The 25,413-nt window shown below is 42.8% G+C and overlaps 1 protein-coding gene across 1 annotated transcript; it reads right to left on the reverse strand.

The window, feature by feature from the left end:
- Positions 1–15,076: 15,076 nt before the first annotated feature.
- Positions 15,077–15,562, reverse strand: LOC127804580 (uncharacterized). The gene has a single exon (XM_052341453.1). The coding sequence runs from the start codon at positions 15,560–15,562 to the stop codon at positions 15,077–15,079; it is 486 nt and encodes a 161-aa protein (XP_052197413.1).
- Between the last annotated feature and the right edge of the window lie 9,851 nt (positions 15,563–25,413).

Genomic DNA, 25,413 nt, shown 5'->3' on the forward strand with positions numbered 1-25,413 from the left:
TTAGTATTATTTTGGCAAGTATTAAATCTCGGCATGAGATGGTCTAAAAGTTGAAATGAATATTGAGTTATGTATGGTTTTGGAAAAAAAGGGATGGCTAAAAAATTTATGTGAGGATAAATGGAGGATAAATGGAAATGGTGAATTAGATAAATGTGCCTATGGATTCATAGTAACTTAAGAGAAATGAAAAAAAAAAAGAGACAAGAAATGTATTTATATGAATTGCATTCATTAAAAATATATGTGCTTACATTTATATATGTGTGTATTGTTGGCATTTATTTATTTGGGTACTTAGATGAAAATGAGGGAAGGTTATGTGCATTTGAAAGATTATGTGTATATATAAGTATATTGGATTTAATTAAATGGGTAGGAAATGGATAAATGGTAAATGTGGTTATGCATGAAGGGTAAAATGGAAAATGAGGGGAAAGGAAATTGGAAATTTTATTTTCAACTACCATTTTTCTAAGTCCAACTACCTTTTAAATACTTCAATTATCTTTGGTTGAAACTCAATTTTACCCATTTTCTTCTCCCTTCCTCGATTGAGAGAGATGGGTGCCGATTGTCGCATTGCTCCCATCAGCAGCCACCACCCTTCCCTTCTCTTTCTTTCTTGGGCACAACCCATCATTGTACCTAAACATATATACATATATATATAAACACACATAGTGCGAGTGTGTGTGTAAAGATCGTCAATTTCCTCATAAATATATCACATGGACATAGTGAAAATCAATTTTTTTTTTTTGCTACATTTTCCAGGATCCACCCTCACATTAAACATATTCACATAAACAAAACATTAAATAATGTCATAACCACTGCACAACTCCCCAGAATCAGTAAGGTCAGGGTGATCTTGAACACCAACTTTTGGTCACCAACCCCTTAATCACTCTTAGCCCACTTAGCCACGATCCAATACCTACTTGGAATGATGCAAGGAAACGGGATGAGTCACAAGACTCAACAAACATAATATAAAAAGGGAGTATGTAATAGGAATGCTGGAGAGTACCGAAACACGAGGACTGTGGAAATTCTTAGTCATACATGCATGCGACTAGGACTAATTGAGCAAACATACACGCTTGTAGTTATGCAATATCGAGCACCCAAAACACATCCACATAACATGCTTTTCAAAGAACCGAATAAAGAACAAGATGCATTATTCATTTAGTTTTGCACAACCAATCCATATTAGAAAGGGACGAAGCCCTACTCGAGTTCGACGTTATGGCCACTTGAGATTTGCAGGATATGATATGTTAATACCTCTGCGATCTTGTTCGCTGCGTGTAATCACTTGCATAAATTTGAATATGCCCATACCAAATATCATTTTGAAAAGGCATGAAGCCCTTACTTGAGTTCAACATTCTGCCCACGCGAGATTTGTAACATAATATTTGAAGGGGCGAAGCCTTTACTTGAGTTCGGCATTCTATCCACCCGTGATTTGTAGGATATGACATATTAATACCCTCGCGAATTTCTTCTGTTGCGCGCATCATAAACTATATACTTTCCAAAGCCACCTTTATGAATATGCATATACACAAAGCAACCAAATGAAATACTCACACAAGGATCACCGCGCACAAAAAAAGATGGAGAACACATATCCAATCTGTTTGAAAGACGATATAATATCTTGCGTAAATTTGACCTTAGCTAATAAGTATCATTCCAAAGGAATCATAGGGCGAGCAAGCCCTACTTATGAGGTCGAAAGGAAAAATTGCAAACCAAGTTTATCAAGCCATATTAAGGTAATAACGTACTCAAGGAAAGAGGCAAAAGATCTTGCTTCTTATTAAGAAATAGGGAACCAAACTTGCATAACGAAATTAAGGAGAAAAGAGGTGCAAGAAGGAACTTACCACGTCAAGATAAAAGAGTAGAACTTGCACAACGTCGAAAGGAAACATCGCAGAAGGAACTTTCCTTATGATTCGCCTTTACTCCATTGCCACTCAATACTTAAACTGTCAACAGTCACTGCCCCGATCTCCTTTAGTAAAAACCAGCATGTTAGATCGTAAGATTTACTTGTTCTAAGCATTCCCTCAAGTAAGTTTCATTTATTTCCATGGTTTTTATTTACACTTACTACCATGCATTACAAGATAATATTCGCTTAAAAAAATACAATGAAATCACCATCAAACATTAATTTATGATAATTTATGTTAAAGAAATATTGGGAAATGATATTGGTGATTCCGATGTTAAGGAGAAATATTGTCAGAGAAGCTATCAAGGCAAAGGGTCAGTACGCTTAACAAGAATAGGCAATTAATCCTAAAACGGTAAGGGTTTAATATGGTTTGTGTATAAATTACTTTTTTCATGGCTTGCATAAGATATTGAGGAAGTGCCTAGGCATGGGGCGGTGGATTTTTGACCGTGAGATTCTTAAGACGGGGTCTTAAAGGGAACTACTAGTGGCCACTTAGAGTCTAAGATAGGTGCGATGGATGGGCTTGCATGCATGTTGCACTTCATTTTTAACTATGTTGTCATGCTCATTAATTTACTGCATTGCATATTACCTATACTGAGTCCCCGGACTCACCCCTTTAACCCCACTTGTAACGACCCATCCTAGATTAGCAATTTATTTCAGTGATTAATTAATGCAATTAGTTAATTTTTAGTTTAATACATATTTGCCAATTAATTAATTTAATTTGGCAATAGAGATTTTTAATTGAAAAATAGTGATAAATAGAATTAATTCCTTTATTTTTAAAGAGAATTAAGAGTAAGGGCTTGTTTGGCTTTTTAGCATTAGTTATTTTATATTATTGCTTAATTATTTAATTAAGTGATATATATGGGATTTAATTAAATCCAAATATAAGATAATTTAAATAATAATCTCCTAAATAGGTTAGGAGAAGGTTTTAAATAAAGTCTAGTGGGCCTAGGATTAATTAAACCTATTTTAGCCCATTAGGTTTTATTGTTATTAGTATATATATATATATATATATGCATAGCATGTAATTGGCCAAAAAGAAATTCTTCTTCAAATCTTGGCCGTGAGCAGCGCTTAGGAGATCTAGCAGCAATCAAGAAGTTCGTTTCTCCAATTTTTATCAATTAAATCAGAGCATCTAGAGGCAAGTTCTTCCATTCCATTCTCAAGCTTTCTTCATTCAGTATAGATATATATATATACATATATACGCACAGTTCATGCTTCATAGCATTCCAGGAAATTTCAGATTTAAGTTCCAGTTTTGATCACGTTTTTGTATTGTAGATCAGTTCTTATGTGATCTTGGATTAATAGCAAACTATTGTTTCGATTCCTTTTAATGAGAAAGCAAAGAAAACAGAATGTATATTTATATATATATGCATACAGTGGCAGAAAACCAGATTTTTCAATTGAGTTGAATCATCAATTCTTCGAGTTTTGATCTGTTTATTTGCTATAATAATGATTCTTGCTTCATTGGGACTTGTTTTTCCCAAGATTTCTTCGAATGGTGATGTTTAGAATAAAAAAAAAAATAATAAATTCCAGCATCCGGATACTCTATTAGTATCAGTTTCGATTTCTGGCGATTCCTTTCACGATTTCGAGTTTATTTCATTTTTTTCAGAACGTTTTTGTTCTCTTGTGGGCCAATTTTAACCTTTATGGGGCCTGAATCTTGGAAAACGCAAAAAATAAAAGTTGTAGGTCTTCCTCTTGGATTTCCATAGAAATTTGAATCAGCTCAATCGGAGTTTAGACGAGAGAGTTATGGCCATGATACGAAAGAGTATCAAATCTATCCAGAATTCTGTATTTTTGGATACCCCTCAGCAGAACTTCAAAATTAAATTCCAGCAAGTTAAAATTCTTTTATTTTCAATAAAAATAGTGTATCTCTTCCCTTTATTGAAAATAATATTAGTATAAATTAAAATAAATTATGTTTCAACATAATTTATAAAATCATGTATTTTTAAAATACATCAAGTATCAGTTTGGCAACAGTTATTTCATGACTAGTATTTAAAATGTCATGATCAGCATTTATTTGTGAGTTATGTGCATACATCCTTGTATGAACATTCAACATGAGTTTATATGGAGCACTACATATTGTGTGCTAGCATCTTGATGTGTATAGCATTGCATGTTGCGCGCCAGGCGGCTTTGTCCGCGGGGATTCCACCAGTTTGCTCGCCTGTGGTCGACCAGGGAGCTAGGGGTATATTTTACTCACAGTATATGCTTACAGTTTTTTTTTTTCTGTTTACAGGTTCAGATTAGTCAAGTATGTGTTATCAGTTTATGTGGGCCTTGGGCCAAAGTTGCATACCTGCATTTTATTTTAGTTTATGTGCATTACATGTTTATGAATGCAACCAGTTATATCAGATTTATTTATCAGTATCAATTAAATCAAGTATTTAATTCCAGTATCAGTTCAGCAAGTATTTCAGTTATTTCAGTATCGATATTCTTCAATTCACCTTCAGTATTTCTTTCCAGCTTTATACTTGCTGAGCTTTGTAGCTCACCTTGTACTCTTCACCATTTCAGGTATTACCGGGGGAGTACCAGAGGTGGGGCCTAGCAGTAGTGGATTATAGTGTGTGTGTACGTGGAGCTACTCAAGACCAAAGATGTCTGGGAGAGTCAGATAGTAGTTAGATTTATTTTCTATTTTAGTGAGGGTTTTTCCTCTCATTAGAGATTTATTTCTCGGAGTTTTATTTTCAGTAATATTATACCAGAGATTTATTTTCCACATTTGAGATATTCTTATGGTATCAGAGTTTCAGTTCATATAGTATGAGCCAGGTTTATTTTATAGTATAGTATTGTTCTAGTAGCACCTCTTCTCGGGCAGCTCTAGGAGAGCGGGTGTTACACAACTAACCCAATAGATGGCTCGGGGTATAAGAAAGGGAAAGTAGTGGTGGTGAAAGAGTAACTGGTTAACAGTGATTGCGGACAGTGAGAATGTGGGTCGTGCTTCTGTGTCGTTTATGTAATATATATATGTAGAGCCTTGAAAAATTAGGGATTTTTTTGAAAATAAAAATCCTTTTGAAAGAAGGTTAGCTGCATAAGTCAAGCTCGTGGCAAGGCTGGCCGCGAGCTGCCTAGCAGCAAGGGAAGCCTCACAGCCAGCAGGTGCTGGCTGTAAAGGGTAATCATCGCGGCTAGCAAGAGCTGGCCGCGAGGCCAAGCTGCCTTGCGACAAGGAAACCTCACAGCCAGTAGGAGCTGGCCGTAAGGGGTGCTGGCTGTGAGGCCCAATTGCCTCGCGACAAGGCAACCTCATGGCCAACAGGAGCTGGCCGAAGGGGGGAAAGCCTCGAGGCCAGTAGAAGCTGGCCGTAAGGGACACTGGTCGCAAGTCTCAACTGCCTCGCAATAGCATTTGCCATGAGGACCAGTTGCCTTACGACAGCATTTGCCGCGGTTAGCCGATAACGGCTCCCCCGTGGCCTTGAGGCAGCTGCAAGTGGCCTCACGGTGGCTGTAACACCCGGTGTAACCGGTGTTAAGAGAACATAAAAGAAAGTAAGTAAACTTCCAAAAATGCCCTTGAGAAAGTGATGATCCTTGAGATTGAGAATGCCCATGAGAAGGGTATTTTGATAATTTGGATAGGAAAATCCAATAAAAAGGGTATATTGGCAAATTGGAAATAATTCCTATGAGGAATTAGGTGAGTAAGTAAATTAAATCCCAAACTTGTGTTTATGTGGAGATATGGGATTAATAATTCATGAAATGAGAATTTTGGTGATTTGGAGTGATTCCATAAAGGAAATTAATTATGGAAAATAGGGAAAATGGTGGATATTAATTTATTTGAGGAGAATAATTATATTTTCCCTAAGTTGGTGAATTAATGTGGTAATGCCACATGGATGACCAAGATCAAAATTGGAAGCCAAGTTTGTGTCTTAGAGTGACACTTGGCATAATCTTGGAAATTTGAGAGAAATTATATATGTGGATTTATGAGTTAGGGAATGATTTAATTAAATGCAAAAAGAAAGGATAATTGGTCTTTCAAGCATTTAATGAGAGGCATTATTGTGTTGGATTAAAGAAAATCCAAATGAAATGTGAAAATAGTCACTATTAATGTTTGAAATTATGGTGAATTAAATAAATGAAAAGGAAAATGGGAAAATAGTCTCCCATTAATGCTTTGGAAATTATGAGATTTATTTAAATGAGAAAAAAAAGCATTTATGTCTTTCAAAGTGGTCTCTCATGTGATGGTGGAAAATTGTCCCATTAAATTAAATGGGAAAGAAATTTATTTATGTCATTCAAATGTTATAGTTATGAAAATAGTCCCATTAATTTAAATGGGAAAGAAAAGATATTTCAAAGGATGAGATTAATTCTTGAAATGGGAAAGTGATCCAAGGGTTGCCATTAAATCTTGGAAGTTGGCATGGATTGCCAAATGGGTGGAGAGATTTTAAAGAGAAATGATTGGAAGGTGGAGATTTAATCTCCAAATTAAATCAAAGGCTAGGATTAAAACCTAGCAAAGCACATGGATTGTGCTTCCTTTGGATGGCTAAGATGTTGTCTTGTAAAGTGAGAAAAGATCCAATGGTGGATTTTAAGCAAGACTTAATGCCATAAATTGTGTTAGTTTGGATGGTGAGGATTTATTCTCACCAAATAAATCTAATGGCTAAGATGCATTCTTGAAATATGAGGGAACTAGTATAAAATGACAAGAAGGGAAGTCTTGGTTTCCTTTGGCCATTTGGAGAAAGAAATGAAGAAGAGAGAAAGAAGAAGAAAAAGGAGAAGAAGAAATCCAAGAAGCCTAGAGGTAAAGGTTACATAATTTTCTTGTATTTCTCATTATTAAAGGATTTTGTTATAATCCTAGGCTTGTTTTTCATGTAAGGAGTTTGAGGAAATTAAAGGAAGTGATTTTGGAGGCTTGAAGTTGTTGGAAACTTGAAGAGCCATGGAGTATGAGGTAAGGGGAAAGCCCCAAGTGGATGGGGGCTAGCATGACTCTTGTATACATTTTAACATTTTTGTGCTTGCTTTGCATATGCTTGTGTGTATGAGACTCATGGCCATGAAATTGTGTGTTGGGTGGGTATGTTGAAGCCTTTAACCTTGAGGGTTGAGGTATTGGAACCCTAAGCACTTGCATATGGCATTAGCATCTATATTGTTAATTTCCATACTTTATGTAATTGCACCCTTATTGAGCTCTTGGAGCTCATGAGGTTTATTTGACCTCTTGTAGGTATTGAAGCATGCTATGGAAGGGTTTGGCAAGAGAAAGAGGCTTGAGCATGAAGACATTGAATATTTTTCTCAAATGGTGTAATTTATGCTTAAATTGTATATGCTTTGTGTAAGGGTTTCTTAAGCCCAAAGTGTATATTTTGATGTGTATATATGGAAAGGAAAATCAGAAGAAATTGGGCATTTTGGGGTGTTGGAAAGTTGGAAATTCAAAAAAATTGGGTTGCTGGAAAATTTCTGGGGCGCAGCAGGTCGGCAGGCAGCAGGGGGCGCGCGGGCAGCAGGCGCACGGGCGCGCAGGCGCGTAGGCGTGCGCGCGGGCACGCGGCTGATCAGGAGCGCGCGGCAGGTGCACGGCCGCGCTGCCGCGCAAGCGCGCACAGGTGCGCGGGCGGCAGGCGCCCGCCCGCGCGGCCGCTGTTGGGCCAGCCCGCCCAGCCGCGGGCCGCGGCCGCCCCAGGCAGCGCGCGGCCGGGCCCAGGGAGGGCCCAGCCGGCCATGGGGCCCGCGCGCGAGAAAAAAAAAAAGGGGGGGAAAAATTTCAAAAATTAGGGGAATAAAAGGGAAAATAATAGGGCCCAATTTTGGGAGATTTTGGGCTATAGAAGAAATTATAAAATCCCCGAAGGAGTCCCGAGCGATGAAATGTTGGAAAAATTGGAGGATTTTTTTGAGTATGAGTTTTCCCCTTAGTCTAGCCCGGTGTTAAGAAGCATCTTGAAGCCCTTGGGCGGAATAGCGGGTTATTTCTTCATTCATAAGAAACTCGCGAGGTCCTAGGGTGTTTATGGATCCTGGGTAAGCGAAGGGCCAGACGAAGCCTGGTTCCCACCTAGGGCGTTTCTTCTTGAAACATAGTCCGCCCTTCATCTCAGACCGGGCAGGTGAATAGTTTGGGTAATTATTCACGAGTAACACCCGTAAGTGGGAGCGGGGCGTTACAGTGGCTTCATAGCAACCTCTCTCTTTTTTTAGCTTTGATCCATTCAGTAGTCGACATGTGTCAACACCCACCATGCTTGAGAATCGTGCCCTATAAATACCCAGCTACAGGACATTGATGAGGACTTCCAATTTTGGTAAAATCTAGATACTTTGAATGCACATTTATTGTTTTCGTGAATAGTCATTGAGATTCGAAATTGACTTTGGCATTGGAGGGTCTTCGTGGGGGAAGATTCCCGCGAGCCTTCTAACCCATTTTCTGAGCATCAACAGGGTTAAATCCTTGCGGCGAAGTCAAATCCTTGTGGCGAAACTAGCGGCGAAACTAAATCCTTGTGGTGAGACCTCGCGACGAAGGCAAAAGTTTGCGGCAAGACCTAGCGGCGAAGGCTAAAGCTTGTGGTGAGACCTCGTGGTGAAGTTAAAAAGCTTACGGCGAAGTCAAAAGCCTGCGGTGAGACCTAGTGGTGAAACCTTGTGGCAAGAGCTTGTGACAAGAGCTAGTGGCAAGAGCTAATGGCGAGAGCTTATGGCATGAGCTAATAGTGAGAGCTTGTGGCAAGAGCTAATGGCAAGTGCTAGTGGCGAATCCTTGCGGCGAGCATCCTAGCGGCAATCTCCCTTGAGGTGACATCTCTTACGGCAACCTAACTTCACTCGACACCAAGCTCGAGTGGACCCCACATCATAAATTTTAATTGTTGTATTTTGGCAACAACAATTTGGTGCTGTTTGTGGGAAACGCAACAAAAAGCCAATCTTAACACAAGATGATGAGAGGGATAAGATTAGCCGGTTGGGCGAACCCGCTTGACCCCGCTCGACGGAGCACTTGTACCAGGACATGAGCCACAAAAGGCCCCTACCAGGTGCACTCTACCATACCAAAATTTTTAATAGATCACTCTAACAATGATGTGCATTCCGGGAACTTTCCTGTACTCAAATGCAACCATACCACCAGACTGGGGGGCATGGAGCGTTCAGAGCAAGGAGAAGCACATGTAATTGGATTGAGGAGATATGAGACAAGGCGAGAGAAGCAAGTCCCACGTGCAGCACTTGTTAGTCAAGAATAACACTCCATTGGGCAGTCTTTAATTCCAAATGAAAACCTCGTGGGGACTTCAAGAATAGCTCCACCCACGGTCTTACTCTCAGATTATGAACTATTGCGGAAGAATTTTGAGGAGTTGAAACAACAGAATGATGAATTCAGAATGAACAATGAGGAGAATATGAGAAGACTACAGGAAGTTACTGCTTTGTTACGTGAACTAATGCCGGACATTCACATTCCCCACATGGGACAAATTGATACGAGGGTAGAACATCGGAGATCCCAAGACAACCCTTCAAGGGTCCCTCGGCAGGGGATAAGCATTAGAACTCCAGGGCTGAATAGTCAAGTCTCGGAAGTAACGGACTCGAGAAGGAAAAATAGCAGGAGGGAAAGAAAAGCTCACACGTATGGAGAGACAGCATAAAACACCTACTCAGTAGTTCCTTATGACCCATCTCTTTGCCAAAATGAAGTGAAATAGGAAACACTCAGCGTGTCTAACATTAAATGCCTCATAGAAGAGGTGCTAGAACAGAAACAGGTAATAATGGTACCAAAGGTAACTCCCTCGAAAGGGTTCCCTCTATCTGAGGAACTCCAAAGGCGACTAATGCAACTAGGGTTCAAACTGTCGCACCTTTCGGTATACTCGGGAAGGGAGGACCTCGAGAAACACTTACAGCATTTTATCGTAGTGGTCATGCTACATGGATGGAATGAGGTCACGAGGTGTAGGGCTTTCCCACTATTCCTGGCAGGACAAGCTCAATAGTGGTTCACTGAATTATCGGCAGGACATATATGATCATTCGAACAGTTAAAGAAAGAATTTCTAGATGCATTCTTCGTTTATCTCCCAAAGAAGAAGAATGCAATATATCTAATGAGTTTACAGCAGAAGTCAGATGAATCCCTAAAGCAATACATTGAGTGATTTACAGTCGCGACACAGGAAGTAAGGGATTTCCTAGTCGGATTGGCAACGTTAGCCCTGCCAAACAGAACTACATACGACCCTTTTAGAAGATCCTTAGCCTTTTTCGAGCCAAATTCCGTGTCTGGGTTGTTCGACCGAGCAGAACAGTTTATCATCCAAATGGAAATTTTGGACGCAGGGGAAGGAAATAGAATAGGAAGGGAGACCTAGCCTGAAGTATGAAGGACCTTACAAAATTCAGAAGATGATAGGCCTCAACACGTGTACACTACCAACACTACAAAGCAAGGCAATATGTAACGGCCGAGGTCCACATAATAATGTATTGTCCGGTTCAGGTCGCAACCAATCCTCGATTTTATCGCTCTGGGATTTAATCCCAAAACGCGCATCACTATGTAGAACACCCTCCACACTTATATGCCCAGTTCCCCCCCTTTGCATAGCCGATGTGAGATTTACCTAAGGTGCTTACACATACCCCCCCCTTGGGACTCAGCGTCCTCACTGAGGTTTGCCCCACCACCGTGCTCAGAGGCTCGGGGGTCAGCTCTGATACCATTCTGTAACGGCCGAGGTCCACATAATAATGAATTGTCCGATTCAGGTCGCAACCAATCCTCGGTTTTATCGCTCTGGGATTTAATCCCAAAACGCGCGTCACTATGTAGAACACCCTCCGCACTTATATGCCCAGTTCCCCCCCTTTGTATAGCCGATGTGAGATTTGCCTAAGGTGCTTACACACATTCTGTAACGGTCGGGCTCCACATAGCAACGTATTGTCCTGTTCAGGTCGCAACCAATCCCCGGTTTTAAATCCCAGAGCGATAAAACCGGGGATTGGTTGCGACTTGAACCAGACAATACATTATTATGTGGACTTTGGCTGTTACAGAATGGTATCAGAGCTAACCCCCGAGCCTCTGAGCGCGGTGGTGGGGCAAACCTCAGCGAGGACGCTGAGTCCCTAGGGGGGTGCATGTAAGCACCTTAGGCCAATCCCACATCGGCCATGCAAAGGGGGGGAACTGGGCATATAAGTACGGAGGGTGTTCTACTTAGTGACGCGCGTTTTGGGATTAAATCCCAGAGCGATAAAATCGGGGATTGGTTGTGACCTGAACCAGATAATACGTTGCTATGTGGACCCCGGTCGTTACATAATGGTATCAGAGCCAACTCCGGAGTCTCTGAGCGCGGTGGTGAGGTAAACCTCAGCGAGGACGCTGAGTCCCTAGGGGGGGTGCATGTGAGCACCTTAGGCGAATCCCACATCGGCCATGTAAAGGGGGGGAACTGGGCATATAAGTGCGGAGGGTGTTCTACATAGTGACGCGCGTTTTGGGATTAAATCCCAGAGCGATAAAACCGGGGATTGGTTGTGACCTGAATCGGACAATACGTTGCTATGTGGACCCCGGCCGATACCATTCTGTAACGGCTGAGGTCCACATAATAACGTATTATCCTGTTCAGGTCGCAACCAATCCCCGATTTTATCGCTCTGGGATTTAATCCCAAAACGCGCGTCACTATGTAGAACACCCTCGGCGCTTATATGCCCAGTTCCCCCCATTTGCATAGCCAATGTGGGATTTGCCTAAGGTGCTTACACACACCCCCCCTTGGGACTCAGCGTCCTCACTGAGGTTTGCCCCACCACGGCGCTCAGAGGCTCGGGGGTCAGCTCTGATACCATTCTAGCTTCTTCAATATTCTTTTCTATCGCATGAGCACGTCTCACCACCGTAGGAAAATCATTCGCTCGAACACCAGCCATGGCATGTCTAATCTCTAATCTCAGGCCCCTCTCAAACTTACTAACCTTGCAGGCCTTCGGTGTCACAATCTCAGGCGCGTATCTAGATAAGGCGATGAACTCTGCCTCGTACTGAGCAACTGTCATATCTCCTTGCTGTAAATCAATGAACTGGTACATCTTCTGCTCCTTCACGCAATCTGGTATGTACATCTCACGAAACGATGCCTTAAACTCTGCCCACGTGGGTGCTCGGTTCCCAAACTGATGTCTAGTGGTTTCCCATCAGCGCCCTGCATCTCATTACAGAAGAAAAGTACCCAACTGAACCTTTTGATTTTTTGCACAGCCCATGGAACGCATAAGCCTCTCAACCTCGAGAAGCTAATTTTCAGCCTCGGCTATATCTGCTCCTCCTCTGAACTCTGGGGGTCACAGTGCTACAAAAGTCTTCAGGAGAGCTACCCCAGAGCTACCCTCGCCTGCCGATGTTACTAGCTGAGATGCCTCACCTCGCCCCTGCTCTCGCTGCCCCTGCCTCAACTGAGCAGCAGTCAAGGCCTCCACGGTGCATACGAGACTTGCCAGGGCAACCTGCACGTCTGGAGTACCCTGCTGTTCTACCTCACCAGCATATCTGGGAGCCTCAGGAGGAGGTATACTCTACCCACGACCTCTCATAGGTGGTCGTCCTCGTCCTCGTCCACTTCGCGTATTCATACTTCCTACATAAAGAATAACACTTAGAAATAGAATGCAGCCTCAAAGCTTAACTCAACAACAAAACAACCTAACTCTACCCGACATCCTAGGTGTACATGGAGATCTTATCATAAATGACTCCAAACACGCTCTGATACCAACAAATGTAAGGCCCCCACCTAGGTCCCCAAAGAACCAGAGCGGATGCCCTACTAAATTAGAGGCAACCTGATCTCAAAGGACCTGTCATGCATGCCGCTAATAAATATCAAAAGAAAACTGAGAAAAGAAACTTGCCATCTTGGCATGCATTTCAAAACCTCAATCTGCTATACAACAGCTGATCTCTAGGCTTACATAGCCCAGGCATGCATAACATACATCACTGGCACACCGGCCACAAAAATAATTACAATCCATACAGACCCAAATAAACTGAAGAAAAATACAGTCCGAAAGTGACAAAATGCACAAAAGAGACCCCAGGTTGACACTGCTAGGTCTGCATGGCCCTGTACACCGTCTAACCCATAAGTCGGGAACCGCTAGACTCGCCTATGACCGGGTCCTTGCCTTTACCTGGAATGAAGAGAAACAAGGTGAGTCCAAATGACTCAGCAAGCTCATAAGAAAGGAAGGCACAAAGGATAGGCACTAAGAGTACACTTACCTCTCAAGTACATAACAAACTATAACTCATGCATAACATGCCATGCACAATCATAAAATGAAGCAAGTATCAACTGAAAAGTAAAAATGCTCACATACTGGATCTTGGGGCCCAAATAAGAAATGCATTAGCACCCAAGTCCTAATAACAAACCTGCTACTGCTCTGAAGGCAACTGTCTCTAAACTACGAGCCAAAGCTCGCTCAAGTGGGAGCGACCACACTCGCTGGCGCGTATAAGCATCCAAAATAAAAACTAGGCACGCCGAGGCGTCCTTAATAACTCGGTTTGGGAAAGCCCGACACTGTACAGCTGTATCTCAAAACCGGTGCCAAGACTCATGCAAATGCAACACGTAAGGGGTGGCATAATAGACTGGACAGGATACAAAGCCCCCATAAGCCAAGCATCCCGCCAAGCCTCGCCCAACTAGTAAACCACACGCCAAATGCAAATGCTCATGCTTAACAATTAGTAAGTAATTATCATGGTCGTGTGACAAGCACTCAAGTCACGTGAAACCCCCCAATGCATATCCCAAGCTCTTGCATGCATATGAACTGACCATGAACTGAATATAAAATGATCATTTACACATAAACTTGGCCATAGCAACCTCTATGAGAACCTACCACAACAACCTAGCTTCATTCCACAACAAACAGAAGGGAGAATCGAACCCTTCAAAGCTTACAATAATAAACTACTCAAATGTTGGCCAAATGGGTTGAATTCTATACCAAAATGAATCCTTTTGAGTGTATTTTACAACGCTTCAAATGGATCTTAATTCTGATATTAGCATAAAAAGTTATGACTCAAAGTGTACAACATGCACAAAATCTGAAGCTCACGGTCCTGTCGCGGAATGCATGCCGCAATAGGACCGCAGTAAGATTTGGTCACTGGGGCTCACGGGTCTACCGCGACAAGCATGTCACGGTCGGACCGCGGTTCAACGTGAACCTCGCCGTTCTTGCCAAAAACATCACATTTCTTGCCCAATCCAAACCCTAACCAATAAATACAACCTTCCTTGAGGATTATAGGGTAAAGCACACCCTATTTGAAGCTCCTATGAAATTTAACAAGATCAAACAAAGAAAAAGAGTGATTTACAAATTACTCTACATAGATACAAGAAAACCCTTATTTTGCAAAACAAAGAGATTTACTTATGGAGCATCCTCAAGATACTTACATTCAAGAGCTTAGAAGTGAAAGAGATGATTGGATCTTGCATTTAGAAGAAAAGAAGGGAGAGAACTTGCATCCAAAAAAAACAAGAAAGGAAGAAGAACAAGAAGGAGCTTGCCTTTGCTTCAATGGGTGATTTAAGTGGAGAAGAAGAAGATCCTCAAGCTTCCAAGTAAAAGCCCTCTAATTTCCTCCACCAAATCTCTTCCTAGAGCTTAATTTCAAAGAAGATGGAACTTGAAGAAGGCAAGAAGAAGAGAAGAACGAGAGTGAAGAGGATTGAAATCAAGATTGCTTATATATCCCTCCATTCTTCTCATTTTACCCTTGCTCTTGCATCATTTCATAACCTTGCCATTTCCTTTGCTATTTCCATTTTTCTTTCTATTTTAATAAATAAAAACAATATATATATATATCTTCACCAATCTAAAATAAATATCAATAATGGCATAAACCCAGGAACGGGTCGTTACAAATCCTCCCCCCCTTAAAAGAATTTGGTCCTCCAAATTCTAACCTAATTACTCGAATAGTTGTGGATGATCACGTCGCATCTCTTCCTCTAATTCCCATGTAGCTTCTTCAGAGTCGTGCCGCTGCCATTGGATTTTCACATAGGGAATAGAGCGACTTCTAAGCACTTTCTCCTTTCTGTCCACAATGCATACATGTAACTCTACATATGAGGCATTTTCTTCCACTTGGAGGGGATGATAGTCTATAACTTGACTAGGATCCACGATATACTTGCGTAGCATGGAGACATGAAAAACGTCGTGCACAAGAGCCAGCTGCGGTGGCAAGGCTAGGCGATATGCCAACAGCCAAACTCGCTCCAGAATCTCAAATGGACTCACATAGCGTGGACTAAGCTTGGCCGAAACCCCAAAACGTCGAATACCCTTCATAGGCATGACACGAAGAAATACGTGGTCTCCAACTAAAAACTCCAAGTCCTGATGCCTCATGTCCGCATAACTCTTCTGACGATCCTGGGCAGTCTTCATTCGGGCCTTAAATCCCAGAGCGATAAAACAGGGGATTGGTTGCGACCTGAACTGGACAATACGTTATTATGTGGACCTCGGCCGTTACAGAATAGGAGAAGCTTAGAACATTGTGCACCTCGAGAAGTACTTCCCGGCTTTAGCCTTAGGGGAAGGGACGAAGCACGAGACGTAGAGTCAAGCCTATCATTAGAAGCGTTACTTGACCCGGTTAGAGGCCAGAATTGTCTTTTATTTTCCATTGTAATAACATCCCTCTATAAATAAAAGAATATACCCCTTGTATTCTCGTGTAGTAGGAAAAACTATAAGCCGAACCACATAAAATCTCCATGGGCCTAGATTATTTGTATGTGTCACGCAGGTATGGTGGCTCAAGCACAGCTCACTTCCAAAGGTCAAGTTTGCTAGTGGAAATCTGGTGCCGATGACCACGGGTTAGCCCAGGATTACCAGAACATTCGGATCCCTCATTCGAGTTGGGTGACATGCCTTTTTGGCTAAACCCAACTTCTTGGTTAATCTGGAGCCTAGGTCTCCCGGCAAACTCCGATGTCTGATAGGAATCCTGTGCCAGACCACTGGCCAAACCCAGATTCCCTGAAGTAGATTGGCCCTAGGAAGGAGGAAAAGAAGTAAAGTGATCACATGATAGCTCTAGCATAAGCCTGCTCCCGAAGGTCAAGTCGCCTAGTGGCAATCTGGTGCCAATGACCATGAGCTGGCTTGGGGTCACCAGAGGATCTGATGCTTATGCCCGTAGACTCACCCGGATCCCTCATTTGAGTTCGTGCTATACTTTTTTAGCTAGACCCAACTCCTTGGTTGATCTGGGGCCTAGGTCTCTCGACAAACTTGAATGCCTGGTAGGAATCTCGTGCTGGACCACTGGCCAAACCCAGATCCCTTGAGGTAGACTGGCCCAAGGAAGGCATGAAGAAACAATAACCCTATGACAGTTCTGTCATGATCCCGCTTATCGGAGTTGAGTCACCCGGTTGCAATCTGGTGTTGATGACTGCAGGTTGGCCCGAAATTACCAGAACATTCGATGCCTATGCCCATAGACTCACCCGGATCCTTTGTTCAAGTTGGATGCCATGCCGTTTTAGCTAGACCCAACTCCTCGGTAGATCTGGAGCTTAGGTCTCCCGGTAAACTTGGATGTCTGGTAAGAATCCCGCGTCGAACCACTTGCCAAACCCAGATTCCCTGAAGTAGGCTAACCCCAAAAGACGGATATGGAGAACACAATAGCTAGTGCGCTATGATCCATCATGGATCACCGGACGCTCCGGAGACTGTGCCTATAGGCTCGTTGGGATCCCTTGACTGAGTCCGTTGCTATGCTCCCAAGCTAGACTTGACTCCTTGGCTGATCCAGTGCTTAGGCCTCTCGGCAAGCTCGGACACCCTGTAAAAATTCTACAGTGGAGCATATCTATGAAGGGCATGGTTGCCTAGGGATAATTTGGTACCCTAGCCCCTGGTCAACGTAAGATCTTTGGGTATTTTGGAACACTTGATAGAGTTTAGGTGTTAGACTCGACTCCTTGACTAATATTCTACTGTTCAATTTTGTCTAAAGATAAAACAGAAGAGTGGGGGGCAATTGTTGTGCCATGGAAAATTAGGGATTTTTTTGAAAATAAAAATCCTTTTGAAAAAAAGGTTAGCTGCAAAAGTCAAGCTCGTGGCAAGGCTGGCCGCGAGCTACCTAGTAGCAAGGGAAGCCTCACAGCCAGCAGGTGTTGGCTGTAAAGGGTAAGCATCACAGCTAGCACGAGATGGCCGCGAGGTCGTGCTGCCTCGCGATAAGGCAACCTCACAGCTAGTAGGAGCTGGCCACAAGGCCCAGCTCCATCATGACAGCCTTTACCACTAGGCCGAGTTGCCTAGCGGCCAGCAGGTGCTGGCCGCACAGGACGCTAGCTGCGAGGCCCAACTGCCTCGCGGCAGCCTTTGTCTCGAGGACCAGCTGCCTTGCAGTAGCATTTGCCGGGGCTAGCCAATAGCGGCTCCCCCGCGGCCTTGCGGCAGACAGCCGCAAGTGGCCTCGTGGAGACTTCGTAGCAACCTCTCTCTTTTTTTGGCTTTTGTAACACCCCAATTTTCTTGAGCGTGTTATAACTTAGGATTTCGGGAATATAAAAATTTTCATACAGCAATCGTTGCCATACATCACACAAATTCCCAAAAACCCTAATTTTAACATTCTCAGCTTAACAAACCCAATATTAAATAGCTAAGACAGGTGTTAAAATTTCAGATGCGGAAGCTAGATCGAACCTGATATGGTTCAACACCATAATTCTTTAAAAATCGTTCAAGACGTTTACAAAATATGTTGCATGGACGTCATCTCTAGCAACTGATAACTGAACATCTTAAACATATCGAAAATTACATAGATTCGCACATAAATAAAAATATGCTGAACATGCTACAAGTAGTAATTTAAGCTAATTCTTCAGCTACCTCCTTTCCCTTATAGCCGCTTGTCGAACTTGGAACGTTTGAATATTCCAGGGACATAGTCCAATTAGAAGATGAATCTTCTAGTGAGAAACTCCAAAAAAAAAAAACAATTTATATCGATGCATGATCAGGTATAAAATGTATGAGAAGGCAAGGAGAACTACTCTGAAGTGCCTAGTGAACACGTCAGCCTCCTCCAACGAGAGCTTTCTCAATGGCGCACGCATAGTGCCTCTCGGGAGGTCCCTAACCATGTCACTTCGGCCCAACCTCATAGCACTCATGCAAGCACCACATTCGTTATTCCTTAGACTCACGGTCTTCCCCATGAGAGCTTTCTCGATGGCGCACGCATAGCGCCTCTCGGGGGATATCCGACTTTTGCCCTCGGCCAAGAACAAATAGGTACAACAGTATGGCCACATGAATTTTATAAATGCAACAGTTAAAAAGCCAATAGCATATAATTTTCAGAAAAATACATTTCATATATGCATAATGATTTCACGTAAGAGAATAACAAGCGTTTATGTGTAAGAACTTCACGAAACACGTCTCATGCAATAGAAGTCTCTCATAAGAGAATAAAAAATAGGATTTGGAGTATAGGAGTCTCACCTTGTTAGTTTATCTCTTCAACGGTATAATTTCACAGCAAACGGCCTAGGTTTCTGCAAAAAACATGCGTTTTGGTAAACCTAACCTCAAATATTTTTACATAAGGTTGAGGGGCACTAAAGTAGAGACATAATTGGAAAATTTGAAGAAAAATAGGCCCTTCATGCGCCCTTCAAGCGCCCTAGAAAGGCAGGCCACGCGCCCTCACGCGCAGCTATTATCCGGCGCGTGTAACTCACGCGCTGCTGCTAGATTTCGGACAGCATTGCGTCGTTTTTATATTTCGGCCATATGTCCCTCGTTTTAACTCCAATTCGACCCCCGTTTGAACCTACGCGACCCTCTCTTCCCCCGCTACAGGATTATAAAAAAAAAAATGGACTTACATTGCTTTTTTGCTGACTGATTTTGGCAAATTTCGGCGAAAATCTGCAACTTCGATGAGGCTCGTTCTCCGCCGCTTCTTTGCCGCTTTCTTCCCTCCTTATTGCCGAAATCCCTTCTCTCTCTCTAGAGCAAGCTCCTCCTCTTAGAGTGATTCAATCTTCAAACTTGGTTGGAATGATTTGAGAAGAACACATGGTGCCTTTTTATAGATTTCTCCAACCAATCACATTATGCCACTTGTCAAAATCTTAGCCATGGACTCCAAAAACTCAAAGCCATAATTGAGTGGCTTTTGAAATCCAAAACTAGAATGAGTTGAACCTTTGAAATCCAAGCTAAAACCCCAAACTTTATTCAAATAACACTTTGGCCCTTATTTCAAGTCCTCAACTTTAACATTTTACCACATAAGCTCTTAATTTTTATCCTTATTTCGTTTAGATAATTCTCTAATTACAATTACACCCTCAAACATCAAATTTATCGAGATACTTAAAATCCCAGAATTAATAACTCAAAATTACTCAATATATACGATTTTTCGGAAGCCCCTTACCATCATTCGGTCTTTTTAGGCTACAACTTAACTTAACCGAAAACCATTTCTGATTTGATTTCTTTCAGCGTCATAAATCTCGCCTCGAGGCGCTCATAAAAAATATACCTTTAACCTTAGGTATCTAGGCTCTAGGGTACTCCCTACGACTGATTCGGTCACTCGTTGCCAATTTAAACATTTTTTTCGGTATTTTAAGCTCACTTAAAATACGTGGCATCTTCACAAAAATATGGGGTATTATATTCTCCCCTCCTTAAAAGAATTTCGTCCTCGAAATTTGAAACATACTCAACATTATTGAAGGTTAAATAATTATTGCATTCTGAAATACAATTTCTGGAAGAAAATATAAAAATTTCCTATTTTATCTCCATTTCCTCGAATAAACGAGGATATTTCTTCCTAATTGTTTCCTCAAGTTCCCACATTGCCTGGTCATTCGAGTGCTTTCCCCACTGAACCTTCACTAACGGTATCTCTTTATTTCTCAACACTTGAGTTCGGCGATCTAAAATTGCTCCAGGTGACTCCGGGTAGATCAAGTCATTCCTTAGCTCAATTGTCTCCACCCGAACTCCGAGGGTTGGATCTGGCACATGCCTTCGAAGTTGGGAGACGTGGAACACATTATGAATCCCGGACAAGCTAGATGGAAGCTCCAATCGATAGGCCAAAGGTCCGACTCTTTCTACAATCGGATATGGTCCTATATACCTTAGCTTCAGCTTTCCTTTACCGCTTCCACGCGTCACTAAATGCTGAGGTGACACCTTGAGATACACTAGATCCCCGACCTCAAACTCTAGATCCCTTCTTCTTTGATCAGCATAGGGTTTTTGTCGGCTTTGCGCAGCTCGGATCCTCTCTTAGATTATTCGAATCTTATCAGTAGTCTGTTGCACAAGCTCGGGCCCCAACATCTGTCGTTCCCCTACTTCGGTCCAACAGATAAGCGACCGACACTTTCTTCCATACAAAGCCTCATAAGGAGCCATCCCAATACTGCCGTGGTAACTATTGTTGTACGCGAATTCTACCAATGGTAGATGCTCTTCCCAATTTCCTCCAAAATCAAGGGCACAGGATCTCAACATATCTTCAAGCGTTTGAATTGTCCTTTCTGATTGCTCGTCAGTCTGGGGGTGATAAGTCGTATTCAATTTAGCTGGGTCCCCATACATTCCTGCAAACTCTCCCAAAATCTCGAGGTGAACCTCGGGTCCCGATCTGAAACTATGCTTACCGGCGCACCGTGGAGTTGTACTATTTCCTTCATGTACTGCTCGGTGAATTTTCGTACCGGTTGATCCATCCTCGTAGGCAGGAAATGCGCTGACTTTATCAACCTGTCTACCACCACCCAAATGGCATCATAACCCCTTCGACTCTTCGGAAATCCCGTCACGAAATCCATCATGATATGTTCCCATTTCCACTCAGGAACTTCCAAAGGTCTCATCAACCCTGCGGGTTTCTGGTGCTCAATCTTTAGCCTTTGGCATATATCACATTGTGCCACCCTTCTAGCCACACTAGCCTTCATCCCTGGCCACCAATAGATTTTTCGAAGATCTCGATACATCTTTGTGGCTCTTGGGTGCACAGTATACTTAGCTCTGTGGGCTTCATCCAAAATTTTCTGCCTCAACTCCCGAAGGTTTGGCACGTACACTCTACCCCGAAACCTGAGAATGCCATTTCACATCTCAAAATATGAACTCTTGGGCTAGCCTTGCTCATCTACCCATAGACGTATACGTCAGTCACTTACACTAGCTTCACGTATCTCGGTCTCCAGATCCAGCCGAACCGCCAGGCCAGTTACTAGGATAGAAGATCCCTTCGGCACTACACTCACCGTCATCAGGCTAAAATCCTCAATCAACAGCCACTCCTGGGTCATCAACCCGGCCATAACAGTAAGCACAGTCCTACTCAAAGCATCAGCTACCACATTGGCACGCCCCAGGTGATACAAGATGGTGCAGTCGTAGTCCTTCAGGAACTCCATCCATCGTCGCTGCCTCATGTTCAACTCTTTCTGCAAGAACACATACCTTAGAATTTTGTGGTCTGTGAATACATCGAACGTCTCTCCGTATAGGTAGTACCTCCATAGCTTTAGAGCATATACCACCGCTACCAGCTCTAAGTGATGCGTTGGGTAGTTCACTTCGTGTCTCTTCAACTGGCGTGATCTATATGCGATCACCCGACCATGCTGCATCAATACACATCCCAAACCAACCTTTGAGGCATCAATGTATACAACATATCCACCAGGCCCACTAGGCATTGCCAGCACAGGTGTCGAGGTCAGTCTGTCCTTGAGCTCTAGAAAGCTTTCCTCGTACTTTGCTATCCATTCGAACTTTATCTCTTTCTGTATGAGCTTCGTCATAGGTGCAGCTATCTTCGAAAACCCTTCCACGAATCTTCGATAGTAGCCTGCCAATCCCAAAAAGCTTCGTACTTCGGTCACGCACGTCGGTTGCTTCCATCCTCTAACAGCCTCAATCTTAGCTGGATCCACTGAGATTCCTTCGGCTGAGATCACATGCCCAAGAAACGCTACTTGGGATAGCCAGAACTCGCACTTTGAGAACTTGGCATACAATTGGTGTTTCCTGAGGGTTCCTAGCACTATTCTCAAGTGCTCCTCGTGGTCACTCTCGTTCGAAGAATACACCAATATATCATCTATGAAAACGATCACAAACCGATCTAGGTAGGGCTTGAAAACCCTATTCATAAGATCCAAAAATGCTACTGGAGCGTTAGTCAATCCGAATGGCATTACAAAATACTCAAAATGGCCATACCTCGACCGAACTGCCATCTTCGGAACATCATCTGGTTTAATTCTCAATTGATAATATCTGGATCTCAAATCAATCTTCGAGAACACCTTCGCTCCCTATAGTTGATCCAATAACTCGTCTATCCTTGGAAGCGGATACTTATTCTTTACAGTGGCTTTATTTAGCTGACGGTAGTCAATGCACATCCTTAGACTCCCGTCTTTCTTCTTTACAAATAGCACTGGTGCGCCCCATGGCGACGTGCTTGGCTTAATGAACCCTTTATCAGTCAACTCCTGTAGCTGACTCTTCAGTTCTTTCATCTCCGCCGGAGCCATTCGATATGGCGGAATTGATATTGGCTGGGTTCCTGGCACTAACTCAATTGAGAACTCAATTTCCCGAGGTAGAGGTAGTCCCGGTAATTCTTCTGGAAACACATCATCATATTCTCGTACCACTCGCACCTCATTGAGTTTCGGTACCTCTCTTTCTTCTAACTGAGCATAAGCTATGAATCCATGAGCTCCTCGGCTCAATAGCTTTGCTGCCTTCATTGCCGAAATCATCTTTACGACCTTGGGTTCGCCTTGTCCTCGAAATTTGACCCATCCTCCCTTGGGTTTTCTTATGGTCATTATCTTCCTACGACAGTTTATATTGGCGTCGTACTTGGACAAGAAGTCTATCCCTAAGATTATGTCGAAGTCATATACTTCTAACAGAATCAGATTAGCCTGGAACCAAACATTACTTAGGCTAATTTCGCATCTCCTCACCATTTTTGAGGACTTCATACTTTTTCCCATAGGTGTCGAAATCACCATAAGACACCCCATAGACTCGGTTTCTACTCTCAAACTCCCAGCCAAAGCATGCGATATAAAAGAATGAGTAGACCCTGGATCTATCAATGCATGCACAGGAGTATCCAAAATGAAGAGAGTACCTTGGATAACTGCAGGGTTCGCTTCTACGTCTTCTTTGGTCAAATTATAGACTCGCCCCTGTCTGGTCCCTTTTCCCTCTGCAATCTTTAGCGGCTATTCGTTCTTCTTTGGGCAATTCCACGAGATGTGCCCGTGCTGGTTGCAATTGTAGTAGATCATGCTCACTGGTGTTGCTACTATGGCTTTACCTTCTTGGACCGTTCCCTTCGAGCAATTTCTGTAAGTGTGCCCGAGTTGTCCACAGGTGTAACAGATAATACTTTGGCCATCGCACCTCTTGCCCGGGTGCCTCTTCTTGCATTTAAAGCACGCCTTGCCCTTTTTCACGATCTTCCCATCCCGAGGTCCCATAGTCGAGTGGGATTTCTCTGATTGTCCTCTAGTTTGAACAGTTGTAGCCTTTAGTTCTCCCACTCGTGTCATATTCTCCTCGGCTGTCATAGCCTTGAAAACTATATCCGTGTAAGACTCCACGTGGACCAAGCTCATCAGTTGTTGAAACTCTATCCGCAAGCCTTGTAAGAATTTCCGTCCCTTCTCCACATTGTTCATCCCATACAATGGCATATACTTGATTAACCGCAAAAATTCAGCCTCGTATTGGGCCACAAACATATTTAGCCCTTGGCGTAAGTTCATAAACTCTCGAGCTCTAGCCAACTTCTAGCAAGTGGGAAAGAATTTCCCGTTGAACAGTTCCTTAAACCGTTCCCACGACATCTGGGGTGCCTCCCCCACTTCTACGTCTGTTGCTGACCCCTGAGATCCTGTCCGGTTAGGTATCGCTCGCTGCATAGACCTCCACCATTGGGCAGCTTCCTCTTCCATCATATAGGTCGCACACTCGACCTTGTTCTCATTCAGGATTCTTAATCTGTGTAGGATCTTCTCGGTCTGGTCCAACCAGTATTCACTAATTGCAGGGTCATCTACCGGTTTTCCTCGAAACACTGGCAGGTTTTATCGTAGATACCTCTCTAAGGAATCTACTCTTCTTTGCTTGGGCTGCAACTCTAAAATTCGCCCAGCCATGCCTTCTAGGATTCTCTCGATCCTATCAATCCGGCCTTCACCGAGGTCAACTCGTGCATCTCTTTGACCTTCCACACCACCTCTTGGGTGCGGGTTGGTGTTGCTTTCTTCGCCATTGCCTCTCTCGCGCTTGTTCCTTCTTGTATTCACCATCTGGCAAGAAGACAAGGTGATCTATTAAATCATCACGACGTGGCACAATTCAAATTGAATAAGCAACAAGAGTATGCCACTAAATATTTCAAAAATCCTAACCTAATTCCCAAAACTTATGGTGGCTTTACTCATCTAGCCACATGCGAACTTTTTCTTAGGTTCGCTCTGATACCAACTGTAACACCCCAATTTTCTTGAGCGTGTTATAACTTAGGATTTCGGGAATATAAAAATTTTCATACTGCAATCGCTGCCATACATCACACAAATTCCCAAAAACCCTAATTTTAACCTTCTCATCTTAACAAACCCAATATTAAATAGCTAAGACAGGTGTTAAAATTTCAGATGCGGAAGCTAGATCGAACCTGATATGGTTCAACACCATAATTCTTTAAAAATCGTTTAAGACGTTTACAAAATATGTTACATGGACGTCATCTCTAGCAACTGATAACTGAACATCTTAAACATATCCAAAATTACATAGATCGCACATAAATAAAAATATGCTAAATATGCTACAAGTAGTAATTTAAGCTAATTCTTCAGCTACCTCCTTTCCCTTATAGCCGCTCATCGAACCTGGAACGTTTGAATATTCCAGGGACATAGTCCAATTAGAAGATGAATCTTCTAGTGAAAAATTCCAAAAAAAATAGTTTATATCGATGCATGATCAGGTATAAAATGTATGAGAAGGCAAGGAGAACTACTCCGAAGTGCCTAGTGAACACGTCAGCCTCCTCTAACGAGAGCTTTCTCAATGGCGCACGCATAACGCCTCTCGGGAGGTCCCTAACCATGTCACTTCGGCCCAACCTCATAGCACTCATGCAAGCACCACATCCGTTATTCCTTAGACTCATG

This window comes from Diospyros lotus, chromosome 6 (genome assembly GCF_014633365.1).
Source record: "Diospyros lotus cultivar Yz01 chromosome 6, ASM1463336v1, whole genome shotgun sequence".
NCBI classification, from domain to species: Eukaryota; Viridiplantae; Streptophyta; class Magnoliopsida; order Ericales; family Ebenaceae; genus Diospyros; species Diospyros lotus.

Coding starts and splice junctions, on each gene's coding strand:
- LOC127804580 (XM_052341453.1), bottom strand. CDS start 15,562: ATGAAGACTGCCCAGGATCGTCAGAAGAGTTATGCGGACATGAGGCAT.